This window comes from Macrobrachium rosenbergii, chromosome 54 (assembly GCF_040412425.1).
Source record: "Macrobrachium rosenbergii isolate ZJJX-2024 chromosome 54, ASM4041242v1, whole genome shotgun sequence".
In the NCBI taxonomy this organism is placed as follows: domain Eukaryota; kingdom Metazoa; phylum Arthropoda; class Malacostraca; order Decapoda; family Palaemonidae; genus Macrobrachium; species Macrobrachium rosenbergii.
This window is the reverse complement of record NC_089794.1, coordinates 23,731,366-23,752,120: the sequence shown is the minus strand read 5'-3', so window position 1 is coordinate 23,752,120 and position 20,755 is coordinate 23,731,366. Positions and strand designations below refer to the sequence as shown.

The following is a 20,755-nucleotide window of genomic DNA, read 5'->3' as shown; positions in this document are numbered from 1 at the left end:
AACATTCCTGTGTTTTGGCTATGCCGTTACCACAAGGCCAGAACTCAGGAACAAAGAGGTTTGTAAAATAGCACTAGAACAGCAAAACCATGTCGTGATTAGAAAAGCAAAACACGGGTACGTGTTATGATTGTGTCGTGGTCACGAAGCCATTGTGACAGCTCTTAATCGAGTTCGTAATCACGTGGAATTCGTAATAAAACGCATGGTGGCCTTGGTGGGATAAATAGCCATTGGTTTCCATAGGTTCCGGGTACGTCATTGCACCTCCTTTGAAGGAGGTGCATTTTCCAGAAATCCACCCAAATTGGGCTGTCTTTTGATTAGCCTAACCAATTAAACATCTACAGGGCAGGACCGAAACCAGGACAAGAAACTCTCAAAAATCCTTATGAAGTCCAGTCCTGGGGAGGCACAGCAGAGAAGACAGCAGAGAGCAGAGCAGAGAAGGAGCAGCTAAGGCACAAAGAAGAAGGTGTGAGGTTGCAAGCCTCACCTCTTGTGGGTTGATAAAGAAGACAGGCTCACATGGACTCACCCTATATTTGTACTGCATATCACCTTGTACTTCTATTGTAAGGTTATTTCTTTGGTGCTAATGAAGAAAGAAAATCCATTGTGTCTTCTTAAGACCTCCTGGGGAAATCTACGCTACTACATAAAGTTAGAAAGCTCAACATCTATAAAGAAGTAATCTTCTTAGATCAATAACAGATATAAACAGAAGAATAATAAATAAATGAACATTACATATATTATATATATATATATATATATATATATATATATATTATATATATTTATATATATATATATATATATATATATATATATATATATATATATATATTATATATTTATATATATTGTCAATATCTATGACTTATTCTGTACCAAGTAGCCGAGGCCACCACCGACACTTTCATTGCAAGAACTTTTCTGTCCACAAATCGCCATTGGCTTGATGAGAACAATGTCCAGTGTCTACGAAGGGGAAAACAACTGTAAGCCTTCGAGGGAAAGAGAGCCAGGGCCCAGTGATGTAATATGTGGGAACCCTGAGCGAGATGGGCCCTGCTGCTGCACCTTCGATTAGAGGGAAAGGTCGGCAGCCACCACGTGGTACAGGAGGCACGGGTGAGGCACAAGAACCTAATTGTGAGGATGCTCCATTATTGGCTGATGACCTTACTGGGTAAACAAAAGTGAGGCTGTGAAGTGCAGGCCCCACAAGGGGGTGGGCCACATGCCAAACTGCAGCCCTCTAGCCTCAGTATTATATATCATCGATTCAGGTATTTTCTGTTGACAGAAAGCTTAAGAAATTATACTCGTTATTAACAAGACTTACTCAATTTTCTCTCTATTTACTGACATGAATACCTTATTACCCAATTAGATCATGTCATAGAATGTATACGAAAAGAAATGAAAAAAATAATTCCTTTTTAACTCCAATAAAAAAAATGTTTTTCATAATTTTAATACATTTTAGATTTGAAGGGCAAAGCTTCCTATAAGTATTCGTGTTCATTACGAAATTACTTAAGTGTACAAATTCCCTTTGATCCCAGAATGTGATTTGTGAGTATTTTTTCTCACTTTGTAATGCATGTGAGGGAGAAGAAAATTCTGGGAATTTTATATCCTAAGCATAATTCCTCTTTGATGGAGAATTTTTTACATAAACAGATTTTCCCTTAGATAGATTATATCTCTTAGACGAGAGAGAGAGAGAGAGAGAGAGAGAGAGAGAGAGAGAGAGAGAGAGAGAGAGAGAGAGGTACAATGATATTTATACATACATGTATATATATATATATGTATGTAATATATACACACATATATTTATACATATACTCGTATATATGCATACATATATATGCATGTATGTATGGATATAATTTTGATCTCACTCTCTCTCTCTCTCTCTCTCTCTCTCTCTCTCTCTCTCTCTCTGACTCACGTCTAAGAGATAAAATCTGTTTATGTAAAAAATTCTCCATCAAAGGGGAATTATGCTTTGGATATAAAATTCCCAAAATTTTTTTTTCCCTCACATGCATCATAAAGTAAGGAAAAATACCTACAAATCACATTCTGGGATCAAAGGGAACGTGTACACTTGAGTAATTTCGTAATGGACACGAACACTTATAGGAAGCTTTGCCCTTCATCTCTGAAATGTTTTAAAATCATGAAAAACATTCTTTCTTTTATTAGATTAAAAAGTATTGAATTTTTCACTTCTTTTCGTATATAGTCCATGGCATGATCTAACCGGGTAAGAAGGTATTCATGTTGGTAAATAGATAAAAAATTGAATAGGTTTTTTCAATAACGAGTTAATTATTTGAGCTTTCTGTCAACGACAGAAAATACCTGAATCGATGATATATATGTATATATATAATTTATATATATATATATATATATATATATATATATATATATATATATATATATATATATATATATATATATATATATATATATAGTATGGTGACTGACGCCTGATTCATTAGCTGGCCAGAGTGAGTACGGTATCCCTAAACTAACCTTTTCTGGAGCCCAAAATCGAACCTTTCCGCTGGGGGAGATAAATCCTTAAATATATAAAGGGGGGTTGGAGTTGGGCGGGGGCGAGATTTGACTGAAGGATTAACCTGGAGATTAACGAAGCCTAGAGAGAGAGAGAGAGAGAGAGAGAGAGAGAGAGAGAGAGAGAGAGAGAGAGAGAGAGAGATCTATTAGGGAGATTACAAGTGATACTCAGACTCCCGATTTATCAAACGACAATTAAGACTTAATGTCATTTGACTAATGATAAATAAAAGCCCCCCCCCAAAAAAAAAAGAGCTGAAATTAATCGACTTTTATTTCGCTAATCCTTCGGTATATTAAAATGCTAGGAGAGGGAGAGGGGGAGGGGGAGGGAGTGTCATTAATCTCACCCCTCCTGGTGACACAGGGACGGTAATCCGTTCTTTAACGTCTGCTCCTACCTACCCAAAATCCTTGAGCTGCAAAATGAGAGAGAGAGAGAGAGAGAGAGAGAGAGAGAGAGAGAGAGAGAGAGAGAGAGAGAGAGAGACTTTATAATTAGTTAACCGCTACCCAAAATTCCTAACCGGCAACGGGATGAGAGAGAGAGAGAGAGAGAGAGAGAGAGAGAGAGAGAGAGAGAGACTTTATAATCACTTAAACGTTAACCAAATCCTTGAGCGGCAAAATGAGAGAGAGAGAGAGAGAGAGAGAGAGAGAGAATAACGGCGAAAGATCAAACCTAATGGAATTGCAAGAGGGAGGAAGCACTGGCAATAAGACGCCTCGAAGCTCCTCGTCCTTATTAGATTGAAGGCGATCTGCGGCGCCTTCTTCTTCTCCTCTGCCTCTTCCTTCCTCCTGACGCCGTAAACCCAGATCGAGATGGTTTCCAAGTCCTTCAGGAGGTGCCAGATAGGTGGTCAATTATTCTTCGGGATCCATGCCAGTCCTTTGGATAGCAGTGAATGCTGCTGTGGATAGCACCTACTCCTGTGGATGGCGCTTACTCCCGTGGATAGCAGCTACTCCCATGGATAGCCTTATTCCTGTAAATGGCACTTATTCCCGTAGATAGCATGTACTCCCGTGGATAGCATTTACTACTGTAGATAGCATGTACTCCCGTGGATAGTACTTACTCCCGTAGATAGCATCTACTCCCATGGATAGCACTTATTCCTGTAGATAGCACTTACTCCCGTAGATAGCATGTGCCCCAGTGGATAGCACTTACTACTGTAGATAGCATGTACTCCCGTGGATAGCACTTACTCCCGTAGATAGCAGGTACTCCCGTGGATAGCACTTACTCCCGTAGATAGCAGGTACTCCCGTGGATAGCACTTACTCTTGTGGATAGCACTTACTCCCGTAGATAGCACTTACTCCTGTGTATAGCATATACTCCCGTGGATAGCACTTACTCCCGTGGATAGCACTTACTCCCGTGGATAGCACCTACTCCCATGCATACCACATACTCTTTTGGATAGCACTCACTTCAGTGGATAGCACTTACTCCCGTGGATAGCACCTAATCCTGTCACGGATTCGAATCCTGCTACTGACGTCAGAATTTCTTCAATAGGTCCATTTGGATATTGGGCTTTGCAGTGACAAGCGTATTTAACAAAGTGAGAGAAAGTCCAGATGATTCTTTATATATATAATATATAAGTAATCCCTTGTCTACTTCAGTACAGTGTGCCAGTCCACTATTTTAATAGCGTCCTATTTTTTCCCAAAAACCCGTTGCACATTTTTTGCAAAAAGTGCAACATCGTAATACTTTTTTTTTTTTTTTGGCACCGGCAGACGCCTGGCCCTGGGCCATTTTAATGAAACTGTCGTGTTTTTTCGCTCCAACCGCATGACGTTCTGCTGGCGTGGACTCCCTATTGACTTGAAAACACGATACATTCTAACTTTTTTTTCATTTTTTGTTTCGTCAAGTCAAAAAAATAAAACGAGTAAAAAATGCGCAATCGAGTTTTGTGTACAGCTGCTACAGCGTATAATCAAGGCCACCCAAAATTAATCTATCTTTCGGTGGTCTCGGTATTATGCTGTATGAGCCGCGGCCCATGAAACTTAAACCATGACCAGGTGGTGGCCTATCCTTTCTTCAGCGGGGAAATATCAAGTCATTTTGACTGTAAAAGCTGCACTGATGCCATCTTTTGGTGAATATCGGCAACAGCGGAAGATTAAAATGTTATCTTTTCAAGACACGCGAAAGAGAGAGAGAGAGAGAGAGAGAGAGAGAGAGAGAGAGAGAGAGAGAGAGAGAGAGAAGGCTCTGAATCATTGTTGCTACTGGCTTTTCGCGTGTCTTACCTCTCGAATTCCGTTGAAACGTCTCCAGTACTTGTTAACTGAACGAGAGTTGTATTACACGAACCAAAATAAATACAATCTACTGTAGCGATAATGTACAACAACCAATGTCAGTCTCAGTTACGCCCAGACCGATGATAATAGCTTTTCCAAACGCAATCCACAAGTTAATCTACGATTTCCAATAAAATCTGATGTTACGATTCATTGCGGACGAAGGAAAATAACATTTTGCGCATCAATATTCCTGTCCGCACTTTATAATTACGTCGACCATAGGAATCTTTGTGATATTTGACGGGTTAAGTGGACATTTTTAGACAAATAACACTTCTAAGCGTTTGAGTCTTACCGCAAAATCGGGGAGCACAGAAGATGGAAGATTGAAAGACAATCTGCAACGACATTTTTTTCTTCAACATGGCTTCCTCCCCTCCCCTCCTCTCCACCCCCCAAAGCAACAGCCTTGCGGAAAGATAGAAGACACACACACACACACACAGACACACAAGCACACACACGCACATTTCGGTGGGAAGAAATCTCCCGCACTCGACGTATACAATCGCTTCTCCCTTCCTTGCCCAATATGACCTGGATATTGGCAGCCCCAGGATGGAGGACCCAATGGGATTTCGTTTTTATTTTTCTTTTCTTCGGGGACGTTTCTTCCGCAAGGAACAAATTCCTGATCGGTGTTTTGTAATAAGCTTTATTGACAACAGTAGAATGTGTCATAATGTCATAAACACACATCTTCAACTTATCACATACATATTACAAACAGGTTGGAAACATGTTAAGGACCATGTGGAGAACAATGGCCTATGTAGTTTCAATGCTATGATGACAATTTTCGTTTACATATTAAGGTCTGTCTACACTACAGAAAGATGCCATAATATCATAAACACATGTCTGCAACTTATCACATACATGTCACCAACAGGTTGGAAACAAGTCAACGACTGTGAGTGGAGAAAAGCCTTCCAGCCCATGTACCTGCAATGCTTTTGTGATCATTTTCGTTTACTTATTAAGGTGCGTCCACACTGCCGCGAAACACGTCATAAAAATACGCCTGCAACTTATTAAATACATATCACCAACAGATTGGAAACATGTCAACGACTGTGAGTGGAGAACAAATCCTTTCTGGCCTATGTGCCTTCGATGCTTTTGTGACAATTATCATTTACTTATTAAGGTGCGTCCACACTGCAGTAAAAGTTATAAACACACGTCTGCAACTTATTGCATACATATCACAAACAGGTTGGAGACAAGTCAATGACGGTAAGTGGAGAACAAAGCTTTCTGGCCAATGTGCCTTCCACCCATTTCAAACGGAGTATTTGCCTCTTTTATTTTCGTATGCCAGTTAAGACTACCAACAAGTCGTCAACTTGTTTTCAACCTGTCTGATATATGTGATAGGTTGCTGATGTGTATATGTAACTTCTTTTAGGAATAACACAAGGGCATCGACTTGTTTTCAACCTGTTTGTGGTATGTATGTGACAAGTTGCTGACGTGAGTTTGTAACTTCTTTTAGGAATAACATGAGGTCATTGACTTGTTTTCAACCTGTCTGTGATATGTATGTGACAAGTTGCTGACATGAGTTTGTAACTTCTTTTAGGGATAACATAAGGTCACCAACTTGTTTTCAACCTGTCTGTAGACTCTTCGTTGGGTGAGTCGGTAGAGCTGCGGACTGTCACTCGATGGGCCGGAGTTCAATTCCCCGGCCGGCTGATGAAGAGTTAGAGGAATTTATTTCTGGTGATAGAAATTCATTTCTCGCTATAATGTCGTTCGGATTCCACAATAAGCTGTAGGTCCCGTTGCTAAGTAACCAATTGGTTCTTAGCCACGTAAAATAAGTCTAATCCTTCGGGCCAGCCCTAGGAGAGCTGTTAATTAGCTCAGTGGTCTGGTAAAACTAAGGTATACTTTTTTTCAACCTGTCTGTGACATGTAAGTGACAAGTTGCTGACGTGAGTTTGTGACTTCTTTGAGGAATAACATAAGGTCATCGACTTGTTTTCAACCTGTCTGTGATATGTATGTGACAAGTTGCCGACGTGTCTATATAAACGGATAAAGAAAGACACGTCCCCCAAATAATACAGAGAATAAAAGAAAACAGAAGAATGCATTTCTGATAATCTTGCCTCTTCCTTCCTACGTGACTTTAGTGCTTGCCTCCTGACAGTCGGCCGACCTTTTCTCAGGTCACTGTCTATAAAACGAAGGACTTTGGGACAGAATATCCTAGGAGCCTGCGAAATCCCAACAGACAGGCAAGTTGTTTCGGCACCGCTCTGGTGTCTCGTTAAAAATGAAAAGTCGTCGATATAACAGATTAAAAAAATATATCACATTATATCGCATGAAAAATAAGCGATCATTAACTTTGATGATTTCTGAGGAATCTTGTTAATGCAGTTGTGTTTCATCATGCACCAATTTTTCATAAAAGAGAGAGAGAGAGAGAGAGAGAGAGAGAGAGAGAGAGAGAGAGAGAGAGAGAATGGTGGTATCTACTCATCAAAGATACCAAAAACCAAAGGTATTTGAAGAAAATATAAGCAGCAAATTCTCAATCTAGGAATAAAAGACCAATTTCTTCTTCTTCTTCTTTCTTCTCTCTCTCTCTCTCTCTCTCTCTCTTCCCAGTACAAGGGTCTGGGGATAACGAGTATCTAAGAGAACTCGAAGGTTCAAAATGAATTTATGAAGAAAGTTTTGAGGCCTCGGGAGCGTGGAAATAAAGGCTGGAACATTCCACAAAAATTTGGTTTAAGAAGAAAACCGGATCCTACGAATATCACTCATTTCGTTCAAAGCGTATTCAGTATTATTCTGCCACTTTTTATGATGCGTATGAAATCGAAGTTGAATAAGTCGAGGTTTTACTGTGCAGAAGTCCGCTAAGTTGAGGTCCATTTAGTTGAAGTGTAACGGTGCAGAAGTCCGCTAAGTTGAGGTCCATTTAGTTGAAGTGTAACGGTGCAGAGGTCCGCTAAGTTGAGGTTCATTTAGTTGAAGTGTTACTGTACAGAAGTCCGCTAAGTTGAGGTCCATTTAGTTGAAGTGTAACGGTGCAGAAGTCCGCTAAGTTGAGGTCCATTTAGTTGAAGTGTTACTGTACAGAAGTCCGCTAAGTTGAGGTCCATTAAGTTGAAGTGTTACTGTATAGAAGTCCTATAAGATGAGGTCCATTAAGTTGAAGTGTTACTGTATAGAAGTCCTATAAGTTGAGGTCCATTAAGTTAAAGTGTTACTGTTTAGAAGTCCTATAAGTTGAGGTCCATTAAGTTGAAGAGTTACTGTACAGAAGTCCTATAAGTTGAGGTCTATTAAGTTGAAGTGTTACTGAAAAGAAGTCCTATAAGTTGAGGTCCATTAAGTTGAAGAGTTACTGTACAGAAGTCCTATAAGTTGAGGTCCATTAAGTTGAAGTGTTACTGAAAAGAAGTCCTATAAGTTGAGGTCCATTAAGTTGAAGTGTTACTGTACAGAAGTCCTATATGTTGAGGTCCATTAAGTTGAAGTGTTACTGAAAAGAAGTCCTCTAAGTTGAGGTCCATAAGTTGAGGTGTTACTGTACAGAAGTCCTCTAAGTTGAGGTCCATTAACTTGGTATTACTGTATTATGCTACTGGAATGGACAATAAAGCAATTTTGTAGCTACGCCATTCCAAACAGCTCCCCACCCCCGAAACCCATTCACGATTCCTGTCCCCTGCGTTCCCCTTCAAAGTGACGACCGGAGCGCGAGTCAACACCTGCAAATCAACTTCGGCTAATTACTCGAGAGGCTCCTCCGGAAATGCTCCGCCTCCGGACCGGGAGGCGTCGAAGAGCCATTGCATCGTTGATCAATTTCCGGGATTAGTCGGAGTTTGAAATCGAGGTGGCGCGAGATGTTGGACTCTATTGGGTGTGTCCTTTGAGGTCTTACTAATCAAACGATGGCTCTTGGCTGGATTATGCATATTCTCTCTCTCTCTCTCTCAGGTGGTCAACAACAGTAAATGCACAGTGAGAGAGAGAGAGAGAGAGAGAGAGAGAGAGAGAGAGAGAGAGAGAGAGAGAGAGAGAGAGAGAGAGAGAGAGGCTATTATCCAGTCAGTTACTTGTTACCCAAAATCCATGAACGGCAATACAATAAGAGAGAGAGAGAGAGAGAGAGAGAGAGAGAGAGAGAGAGAGAGAGAGAGAGAGAGAGAGTCCAATATGACCGCTAAGGATTTCAGCAGTTAAAACTACGTATTTGTAATAAGTACTTTCATAGGAGAGAGAGAGAGAGAGAGAGAGAGAGAGAGAGAGAGAGAGAGAGAGAGAGAGAGAGAGATGCTTCATATTTCAGGCACCTTTAATTCCATTACCAATGACAGAACCCTTTAACTCACACGCAGCCGTGTTCTGTCCTGTCTACCAAATTCAAAAGTAATTTAAAAACGTAATTCATTACATTCATATCACTCGCACATCTGTAATCCTGACATCCAAAAGTAATCCATTTTCAATTATATTCAGGTTTTATCAAATAGGAATCAATTGTGAGCTGGCAGTCATCTATCTAAAACAAATAATGTTCATTTTTACCATAATTTTTGTCCGGGGGTAAAATACAGAATTAATATTACCTATGAGTAATTTATAGACAACATACAATTCTCTTGTATTTTAATAATTTACTTGTACTTTTATCTATTTATGAATTTGTTAATTTATCTTTTATTTTTTTCAATAAGGGATCTCCTCTTTCTGCATTTTCCATTACCTTCTGTTACTTCTTTCAAATGAATGCTATAATATTCTTTGGAAGCTTGAATTTCAAGTAGAGAGTAAAAAAATTTCAAAGGTGTAACAGGCAGAAATCTTTTGCACTTGCACTATGAAACAGTTTCCAAGGGGGTGGAAAGTAAGATGGAAAGAAAAGAATATGAACGGAGGTAAAGTAAGAGGAATGGAAGGGGTTGCAGCTTAGCCAAAGTGCAGCTGTGGGGCGCATGCCCCACAGGGTCCCACCCCCTGTGGGGCCTGTACTTCACAGCCTCACCTTTGTTGAGCCAATAAGGACAGCAGCCAATAATGAAGCATCCTCAAAATTAGGTGCTTGAGTCTCACCAGTGCCTCCTGTACCACATGGTGGCTGCCGACCTTTCCGTCTGATCAAAGGCGCAGCAGCAGGGCCCATCTCGCTCAGGGTTCCCACATATTGCATCACTGGGCTCTGGCTCTCGTTCCCTCGGAGGCTTACAGTTGTTTTCCCCTTCGCAGGCACTGGGCATTGCCCTCAACAAGCCAATGTCGATTGGAGGACAGAAAAGTTCTTGCAATAAGAGTATCGGTGGTGACTTCAGCGTCTTGGTACAGATTAAGCCATAGATATTAATAATATATATATATATATATATATATATATATATATATATATACTATATATATATATATATATATATATATATATATATATATATATATATATATATATATATATACACACAAATATATATGTATAGATATCATTCTCTCTCTCTCTCTCTCTCTCTCTCTCTCTCTCTCTCTCTCTCTCTCTCTCATTCAAGTAATGTAAAATGTAACTTATAAGTTCGATTGGTTTAATGAAATGGGCACTGTTATGCCACTTTCTCTCTCTCTCTCTCTCTCTCTCTGACTCACGTCTAAGAGATATAACCTATCAAAGGAAAAATCTGTTTATGTAAAAAATTCTCCATCAAAGGGGAATTATGCTTAGGATATTAAATTCCCAAAATTTTTTCCTCCCTCACATGCATTATAAAGTAAGGAAAAACACCTACAAATCACATTCTGGGATCAAAGGGAACTTTACACTTAAGTAATTTCGTAATGGACACGAATACTTATAGCAAGCTTTGCCCTTCATCTCTAAAATGTATTAAAATTATGAAAAGCATTTTTTTTTATTAGATTAAAAAGGAATTATTTTTCACCTCTTGTTGTATATAGTCTGTCATAATCTAATTGGGTAATAAGGCATTCATGTTAGTAAATAGAGAGAAAATTGAGTAAGTCTTTTTAATAACGAGGTAATTTTTTAAGCTTTCTGTCAACAACAGAAAATACCTGAATCGATGATATATAATGCTGAGGCTAAAGGGCTGCAGTTTGGTATGTTTGATGACTGGAAGGTGGATGATCAACATACCACTTTGCAGCCCTCTAGCCTCAGTAGTTTTTAATATCTGAGGGCGGACAGAAAAAGTGCGGACAGAATAAAGTGCGGACGGACAGCCAAAATGGAACAATAGTTTTCTTTAACAGAAAACTAAAAATTGGGTTTCCTTTTGAAGTCAAGGCAAAATTGACACTCGAAATACCTATTCTGCACTCTCCCTCCCCAGAAAAGAGGAGAATGGTATTTTCATTATCTTGATATTACTTCTCGTTCAAGTTGCGAACGAGTATCATTCCCACACCGACGCTTTCATACCAACATCCTGTAGTGAACAATCAACAAGGAATTTGGCGACAAAGGAATTTTTGTACAACAAACATACCGATTTTTTTTTATCTCAAAGAGCTGCGGCGGGCGGCTGTAGAGATTTTGTGTATAAATAAATTTGTTGTAATTATTAAAAAATACCAACAGGTAACTGTTACCGCAAACATTTTGATGTAAATTGGGAAATATAAGTTCATTTTTTGTATATACTGATAAATATATAAGTGTTTCAACAAACATTTTGATGTAAAAGAGAAAAGATTAAGTATAAATAAAATGTTTTGTATATTAAAACAATACAGATAACTGTCACGACAAACATTTTTATGTAAAATACATTTTGATGGCCCAAAACTATATGAGTCATGAGTGAATGGGCAATACCTGAGGTAGTTAGAAAAAAAAAAAAAAAAAAAAACGGAATTGAGAGAAAAATGTTATATAAAAATATGAAAATCTTTTATAAACACTCATCATATAGACGTACATACACACACACACACACACACACACACACACATATATATATATATATATATATATATATATATATATATATATATATATATATATATATATATATATATATATATATATATATATATATATATATATATATATATATATATATATATATATATATGTATATGGAGAATGTTTATAAACGTTTCTGATATTCTTATATAACATTATATATATATATATATATATATATATATATATATATATATATATATATACAGTATATATACATATATATATATATATATACACATACATATACTGAAGGACATTGCACTTATTATTACAAAGGCTTGGCAATCCAGTTTCTCCTGTAACATCCAACTGTGCAAGAAATAACTGTGAACATTTAATGGTAAAAAATATATTAATGTAGTGTGTTTGACCACGTACATTAATATAACTTTGCTCTGACTAAATCACTATACAATTTAGATTATCAGGCGGACCAAATGGCATGTAATTTCTGAACTTCGAAACTGAAAATCCCTTGTACAGTTTATTGAATTCTGGAATTCCTTAATTCCCAGTTGTTCCCAGACCCCGTCTAATTCTAATGCTAAGAAAACCTAATTATTGTGAACTAACCTGTCACGTTCAGGCTTGCCTGACTACGTGGGGTCAGTCGAAAATTCTCTCCATCAAAATTTTCTCAAAGTGGCTTCAGAGTGACCCCGAAAACCTGAAATGCAAATATAACATTTTTAGTTTAGCTAAAACAAACATTGCAAATAGCCTGTAAAATAGAATATAATCCAAAATTTTTAATAAATGGAATTCCTATACCTGAAATGAAAGTGAAGATTCATCAGTTTTAACACAAATAAACATAACTTTGAGCTTATTTTTGTTACAAAGGCGACCCTCCGTAACATCGAATAAAATCCCAAAGTTCGCATAAGTGAAAATGACTTGACGATACTGAATTCTTGCTTCAAGCAAACTATACATAATTTATAACTCTTTCTAGTTCCAGAATCAAAGCCTTGAACAGACTTATTTTTATTATAAGAGCAACTCGTAGAACAGAGTACAACTCCAAATTTCAATAAATGAAAATAGATGGACAATAATGAATTCATTTTGCCTCAGGCGAAATATATATAACTCTTCCTAGATTCAAAATCAAAGCCTGGCACAAACTTACATTTATTATAAAGCAGCTTTGAAACAGAATAAAATCTCAACTTCCGCATAAATGAAAGTGGCTGGACAATAATGAATGCATTTTGCTTCTGGCGAAATACATATACATATAACTCTTTCTAGTTTCAAAATCAAAGCCTGCCGCAAACTCATTTTATTATACAAGAAGCTTATAATAAAACAGAATAAAATCCAAAATTTCAATAAATGAAAATAGCTTCACAATAATGAATTCATTTCGCTTCAGGCAAAATATATACCTCATTCTAGTTTCAAAATCAAAGCCTGGCACAAAATTATTTTTATTATAAAAGCAGCTAGCGAAACAGAATAAAGTTCCAAATTTCGCACAAAATGAAAATAGCTGGACAATAATGAATTCATTTTGCTTCAGGAGAAATATAACGCTTCCTAGTTTCGAAAAGAACGCGCCCCCGCTCAACCTTCGACGGAAACCTGTTTATTTATTTATTTATCCCTTCAGACCAGAATTACACATCCATGCAGGTATATATTCAGAGCTGCTTTCAAGCAATAACATTTCAAATTACGTAAAGCGCTGTGATGATCAGACGGAAATTAATTACAGGGAAATTAAGACTGGTGATTTTTATCATGTTTGCACGCGTCAGTGTCGATCATTGCAGAATATTAAATTAGGACACGACGCTGCTGCAATAAATAGATATGTGTATGTATATATATATATATATATATATATATATAAATATACATATATTTATATATTATATATACACATATATATGTACTACATCATATATAATATATATATATATATATATATATATATATATATATATATATATATATATATATATATATATATATATATATATATATATATATATATATATATATATATACATACATATATACACACATGTACACATATATACATATATACCACAGCCTTGTGTGAGTTGGAGATATGCAATTGAATTATGACACGTCAATGATAAATTTGCAGAACAATGACAGTGTATTTAAAGCATTAGCAGATTTCAGTCAGTATAACCGGAGAGAGAGAGAGAGAGAGAGAGAGAGAGAGAGAGAGAGAGAGAGAGAGAGAGAGAGAGAGAGAGAGAGAGAGCTAACCAGAACGAGGCTGCACTTCTTCGAACCCAGGAAAGAAAACAAACCAATTTGCAAGTGAATTCGGAAAGTTTTTTCTTTTACCTTTGTCAACATCTCTCTGACCCTTTTGTCCGCGACGCTGGAGGAGTGTTTCCAGCGCCCACCTCTGGAATCTGGGGAATTCTCGGGAATTCTCATCTGCGTTCCTTTTCCTGCTGGTGTCCCTTTCGTCAGCAGATTCCCCTGAAATCGAGAATTTTCGGGTTGATAAAAGGACATAGGAGAGGTGCTACTTCTGTTTGTTTTTTTTTTGATGTTTTTTTTTAATGAATTGGAATTGTTCTGGCGTCTACACACACTCTCTCTCTCTCTCTCTACCTATTTTCCTGTTATTTTTTTTATGAATTAAGATAGCTTTGACATCGATTCCCTCGCTATCTCTCTCCCCCTACTTTCTTGTTTTTTTGAATGAATTAGAATTATTTTGAAATTAGTTCTCTCTCTCTCTCTCTCTGTGTGTGTGTGAGAAATTAAGAGAGCAGTGTGCTATTACAGTTATATTACAGTTACATACATATCTGGTAAAAAAGTAACCAGCAGATTCTCTCTCTCTCTCTCTCTCTCTCTCTCTCTCTCTCTCTCGTTACAGGCAGTTTCATCCACAAATAAACAATTCTCGTAGAAATTGTTACCGATTACATAACCACTGACTGCCTGGTTAAGAAAAAAAAAAAAACAGTGAAGATAGTCAATACAAGCCAACGGCTAGTCTGAATTCAGTTGTTTAGGAAATAGTTACAGGCACTTTCCTCTATAAATAAACAATCCTCGAAGTTATAACTAATTACACAATTACTTCTGTTTAAACAGATGGTTATGAAAAAATTGCTAAGACGGTAAGTATGAACACGCCAATATCTAGTCAGAATTCAATCTTGAATTGAATATAGAATTGGATATAGAATTTAGGCCAGAGGCCAAGCACTGGGACCTATGAGGTCATTCATCGCTGCAGGGGAAATTGGAAATAGAAAGGTTTGAAAGGTGTAGCTGGAGGAAATCCTGAAATCAGTTGCACTGTGAATCAGTTGTTAGGAGAGGTAGGAAAGTAAGATGGAAGAAAGGATATGAAAGGAGGTGCAGTAAAAGGAACCAAAGGGGTTGTAGCAGCTAGGAGCCTAAGGCACGCTGCAAAGAACCTTTAGTAATGCCTACAGTGCACCACATGAGGTGTACTGATGGCCCTACCCCCCTACGGTGTGAAGCATTTGAGACACTGCAAGAGACTTTGCCACCTGAAGCTGATCCTATCATGGACTACTTCGAATTTACATACAATGGCAGAAAACGCCGTCATTCCAGGCGAGCTCCAAGTTTCCCTGCTAGCATGTTTAATGTCTATAATCGTGTAATTGGAATTTACCTCGTACAACAACTTATTGGAAGGATGGCAGAACCACATGCAAGCTAACATTACTTCCTTCCATCCAAAGATATGGAAATTTCTTTAAGCGTTGTGAAGAGGGAGCAAGCACTAACCAGTGTCACCATCAATCAAATGGCTGCAGTTAGGACATCCAGCACCGCCTACACGGAAACTTTATCTAGCTTCTAGTGTCAGAATGGCAAACATCGTACAAGACTTCGGGAACCGCCGTGTGTTGGACAGATATATATAGCCCACAAATAATTTTAGTACGTTAATTTTGCTTCTTAATATTTTGACAACTTACAAACTTACAATTTTAAGCATATAGTTTACAACATTCACGAATAATTCTTAAAGAAGTTTTTAACATTGTTTTACCGAGTAATTCTTAAAGGATAACAGATAAAAGTTTATTAGTTTTAGTAGTATTAATCTCCCATAGTAGTTTCTTCTGATTTTTCTCTAAAAGGGACGATTATCCAGGGGGCAATTGTTCTGATACCGAGGGGGTTCAATACGTTTAACACACCCACTGACACACGGAGAGAGAGAGAGAGAGAGAGAGAGAGAGAGAGAGAGAGAGAGAGAGAGAGAGAGAGAGAGAGAGAGAGAGAGAAATTTTCAATTGAAGGTATAAACATTCTACGAGTGAAGTGTTGTATCGGACTTACAAACCCGTAAAGTAATTGTAAGTAAGGCTTATTCCCATTACGAATTCCAGTTAAAATCAAACTCCAAACTATTTGCTATTCAATATTAATTTACCGTAAAGTGTTAAGTCTCCAACTGGTAACTTGCGTGAATAGCCATCATCTCACTATACAAGCATAAGCCATATGTCACTTACTTTTCAGCGTTCGTTTCAAACAAAAACTACCCTTCGGCTCTAAATGGTAATTACCTTAAACGCTTGTTCGTTCCTTCCAACGAACACAGTGAAGACTTTTCTTTGTGTTACCTATTAAGGATAAGGATTACTCAATTGCCATTTTTCGACCTTTTGATATTCAGCAATAAAGGTTTTTATATTTTGGTATTTAGCAATAAAGGTATGTTTAACTACAAACATGATCTATTTTCTAACGAATTTCTGCCATATATTTTTCTGCCAAAATATGAACTACTCAAGCCAAAGTATTCAGCTCTAAATATTCAATAACTATCAGAAGTAATGCAAGAGTTTTTCTTCAAAATTTATGTTTGAGGTCTGAATAAGTACAGCATTTGTTCTTCCCTGCGGCACGTACCATCAATACCAGTTTCATTTAAACAAGCTATAAAGGGCAGATAGTTATTGGGTTTTGTTTCGCGAATTGTTCACACTTTCCTTTCCAAGACGAAATTTTCTAAATTTTAAGTCCCTTACCAAACTCCTTGTCAAACTGAGGGGCTGGGGCAACCCGAACGAACTGTAAGGTCTGTAAGGTGTAAGGTCCTGACTCAAACTTATTTATATATATTTACAGGGTTCTCTCAAGTTAGAAAAAACCATGACAGTTTCAGGTATTGATAAGAGTAAAACACAAACATTTCCTTAAATAGTATTACCAAGTGATTGTACAAAACGGTTCGACTCTTAAGAAACTCGGTATTTCAAATCCCTGGGAATTTTAAAACTACTGAAAACAAACAGCTTAAAAGGCCCTTTTGATATTGTTATGAATTTATAGCAAGGAAACACCAGTTTGCAATTGCTATCATTGGTTATGGCTGGAACATTCATATATACATGTGCATCATTTAATACTATTTATTGTAGTAGTGCCAATTAATTACACCTTAGAACCGTAATGCAGGACAACATAGTATTAAGTGAAGCATATCAACGCCAGACATTTCTCAGTATGGTATAAATTGAAGTATATCATTAAAGGCCAGACACTTTTCAGTACGGTATAAATTGAAGTGTATCATCAAAGCCAGACACTCCTTTCTCACCTCGTTTATAGTAAAAGCAACGAAGGCAGTAGTTCTTGAATAAGTACTTCTTCGCAATATCTTAAGCAGCTCTCTTCCTGTAAACGCCCTGTAAAAAAGAAAAACAGGACATAAATGTTCTTTACAGTAAAAAAAAACATAGCTTGAAAATGCAAAAAAAAATTTATTAAAATTAATGAGCCAAAGCCTTTCGAATCGATCCAACTTTTTCATACACAAACCAAACCACTCACAGCCTCTGACCACAGCACAAAAAAAAATTAGTAACGCATAGGACCAAGAGGTGCCCAAAATTGTTAACGGAAGTGACCGAAGGAACGACAGTTTAAAAAGGTCAGCTCCTGGGAAAAATTACTAAAAGGTCAATTTGACAGGGATTTTTAAGTCTGCATAAAATCAGGCATTAGTTTCTTAAAGAATGCTTTAACTTTATCATTACTGGAATAAAAACTTAATATTTTTACAGCTTACTAAAATAAGGTCTATTTATCGGGGCTGTTAGGTCAGGGCCTAATATAATCCGGCATTAGTACCTTAAACATACTGAAACTTAAATATTACTGGAAAATTTAATTTTTACAAGCTAAAATCATAAAATGTCACTTTACCGGAGCTGTTAAGTTGGGCATAACAATCTGGTATTAGTTTCTTTGACACTGATTTGTTAACTTGAACGTTACTGGAATAAAGTCTTTGAAAATTATTAATATGTAGGCTTATTAATATGATAATGTTCATTTACCAGGGCTGTTAAGTCAGGGCATATTATATCTGGTGTTAATTTCTTGGACACAAATATTCATTCAACTTTAACACACCAGAAATCGTGTAAACATCCTTAAAGGTTTGACGATTGTATGAAAGCCGTGAAAGTAACACTTGCCTGCTCGTTGTATTGTTGACATGAATACCACTTGAAGCTATTCTAAACATTAAACTGATAATTGAATTTTACTTTGAACAAGAAACAATTGGAAGCTATACTTTACGTTAAATAAATGTTCAAAAAATTAAAAGCTCTAGGTTCTGTCTAAAGGCCAAAAGAGTCAAATTTAATTTTAAATGAAACTTTTAAAGCAAAGCATTATCAAAGATTTAAGTTATTTTTTTTTATCTGAATATCAAAGCATTTTTAAAAGCAAGAGTCAAACTCAATTTGAAATTAAATGTTTAAAGCAAAGCATTACCAAAGACTTACGCTAATTTTTTTGTTATCTGAAACCATTTTCAGAAGTTAGTCATTTAGAATTGGGGAGAACAGAGGCATAATTAAACTAGGTTATTGTTGAACTTAAACAGTTAATATCTTAAAAGCTTACGAGCAACAACGGTAATTTAAGTGATAACTTTAATCTCAGGAAATGCCTAGAATCTTATTTTATCCTAATTCAGCACTTATTACAGAACTTAGAATGCAAAGTTTTAATTTCAAAATATTTAGGAGCTTACGTTAAGCTAACTTCACTATTACCAAACTTTCAATTGCAGAACTAATAGTTACGTTAAAAGATATCAACTAAAACTGGTACATATGACTAATTAATATAGCGTTGGATATGAACAGTTACATTACTTGTTCTTTAAAACTTCTAACTCCTAAAAACAGACTAATACACTTATTAACCTGAAAGGAAAAGTTGATTAGTTAACCTCCCATACACCTGCCCATAGGTCATACGACCCATGGGCAGGGTATAGGAGGGGCCTCCACCCCTACAGGGGCACCGCCCCTGCAGGGGTGGAGGTAAAGAAAAAGTGGTTTGATTGGTTAACTCACCTGGTTTTAATTAATCCAAACATGGGAAGGGAAAGTGTCCACTTTTGTATAGATGAGGCTTCGGCCTATTGGCTTCGGCCTATTGGCTTCGGCCTATTGGCTTCGGCCTATTGGCTTGGCCTTGGCTTCGGCCTATTGGCTTCGGCCTATTGGCTTCGGCCTATTGGCTTCTCATAAGCGCAGTTTGCTCCATAAAGTAGGCTAGAACTCCACAATCTGGAAGTAGTTTCAAATCATCAGTATAACACTACATGGCTTTGTCTAAAATTAAATTTTAACCCACTCATATCTTTATCCAAGAGTCAAGGAAGATATAAAAAAAACTTTGAAAAAAGGTTGGTCTCAAAAAGGAAGGCTTTACACAAGTCGCGTAAGATTTCAACAGACTTCCTAAATTCAGCGAACATAAAACTGATTAACCTTAAAATTTAACCTTTCTGGTCCATCACAGATCTCCAGAAACTGAAGACATTAAATTTTTTAATACAGAAGTAATTAAAATGAACGTGAGAGTAATGCTGTACGAGTGTTAAAGACTACAAAAAATTATTACTAAACTAAAAAATACACAAAAGTAGCGGTAAGTTTATGATAGTCAATTATAATCGACAGTACAGCACAATGTTGAGCAAGAAATAAGATATTCAAAATATCAGTAATTAGGTTACAATTTTCATGTACATTTTATAAAGCCTAGTTCAAGAAACACGCAAAACATAAGCCTATTAGAACAAGCCATTACATTAAGTAACCAAACCTATGAATTATTACTATTAGGAAAAATAAACTATTAACTGAAGTCACGAAACACTTAAAAACTGATACAAAATAATAAACACGGGAAACTTAACCTTTGCAGAACGTTGGAGAATCGCCTGAACTTCACGTAAGACTATCCTTCACACCACCAAATTCCAACCGTAAGTTCAGCCGGTATAGAACTACCTCCTTTCCTCCGGTAGCAACCGCACGCACGGTTCAATCCTTAACGAACACAAAAACACTTTATTACTTCTCTCGTCTCGAAGCGAGAACCGAGCAGCTAAACATATCTGGCTGCGAAGAAATCCACCGTTATTGACGTGTCCACACCAAGGATCATGGAGTCTTATCTAAACTTTTCGACGTCGTGTGACCGTCAAGGATCACGGAGTCACCTTTATCTAAACTTCTGGACGAGTTACGCGAAAGAAAACGGCGTCCTTGTTTCTTTGTTTAAGGGGAGACTTTAAAAGATTTATTGATGCTTTTTAACGTGAAGTGTTTGATTCTGCGTTTAGCTGACTAATAACTTCGATGACTGGTTAACAGCACCTCACCAGTCGTCATCAGTTTAACTGACAGTTGGCCTGTTTATTTTACTTTACATTTTCAGGCTTTATAACCTTACTTAAATGGGATATATAACTAAAACACAATCATATACAATCATATACTTACCTTCTACAGGGGCAAACACATG

The 20,755-nt window shown here is 37.0% G+C and overlaps 1 protein-coding gene across 2 annotated transcripts in view; it reads right to left on the bottom strand.

The window, feature by feature from the left end:
- The window catches only part of LOC136834885 (uncharacterized), a 29,863-nt gene extending 9,507 nt beyond the window's left edge, over positions 1-20,356 (bottom strand). The window contains exons 1-6 of one of the 2 annotated variants that reach the window (XM_067097703.1): positions 20,145-20,356; positions 19,294-19,509; positions 17,517-17,604; positions 16,480-16,536; positions 14,252-14,392; positions 12,497-12,590 (exon numbers count right to left, since the gene is read on the bottom strand). In XM_067097703.1, coding sequence (XP_066953804.1) covers positions 12,561-12,590; positions 14,252-14,392; positions 16,480-16,536; positions 17,517-17,604; positions 19,294-19,316 — 339 coding nt within the window. In that variant the 5' untranslated portion in view covers positions 19,317-19,509; positions 20,145-20,356 and the 3' untranslated portion in view covers positions 12,497-12,560. The remainder of the gene's footprint in view (positions 1-12,496; positions 12,591-14,251; positions 14,393-16,479; positions 16,537-17,516; positions 17,605-19,293; positions 19,510-20,144) is intronic. The other variant, XR_010851909.1, reaches the window with a different exon arrangement.
- Positions 20,357-20,755: the final 399 nt, after the last annotated feature.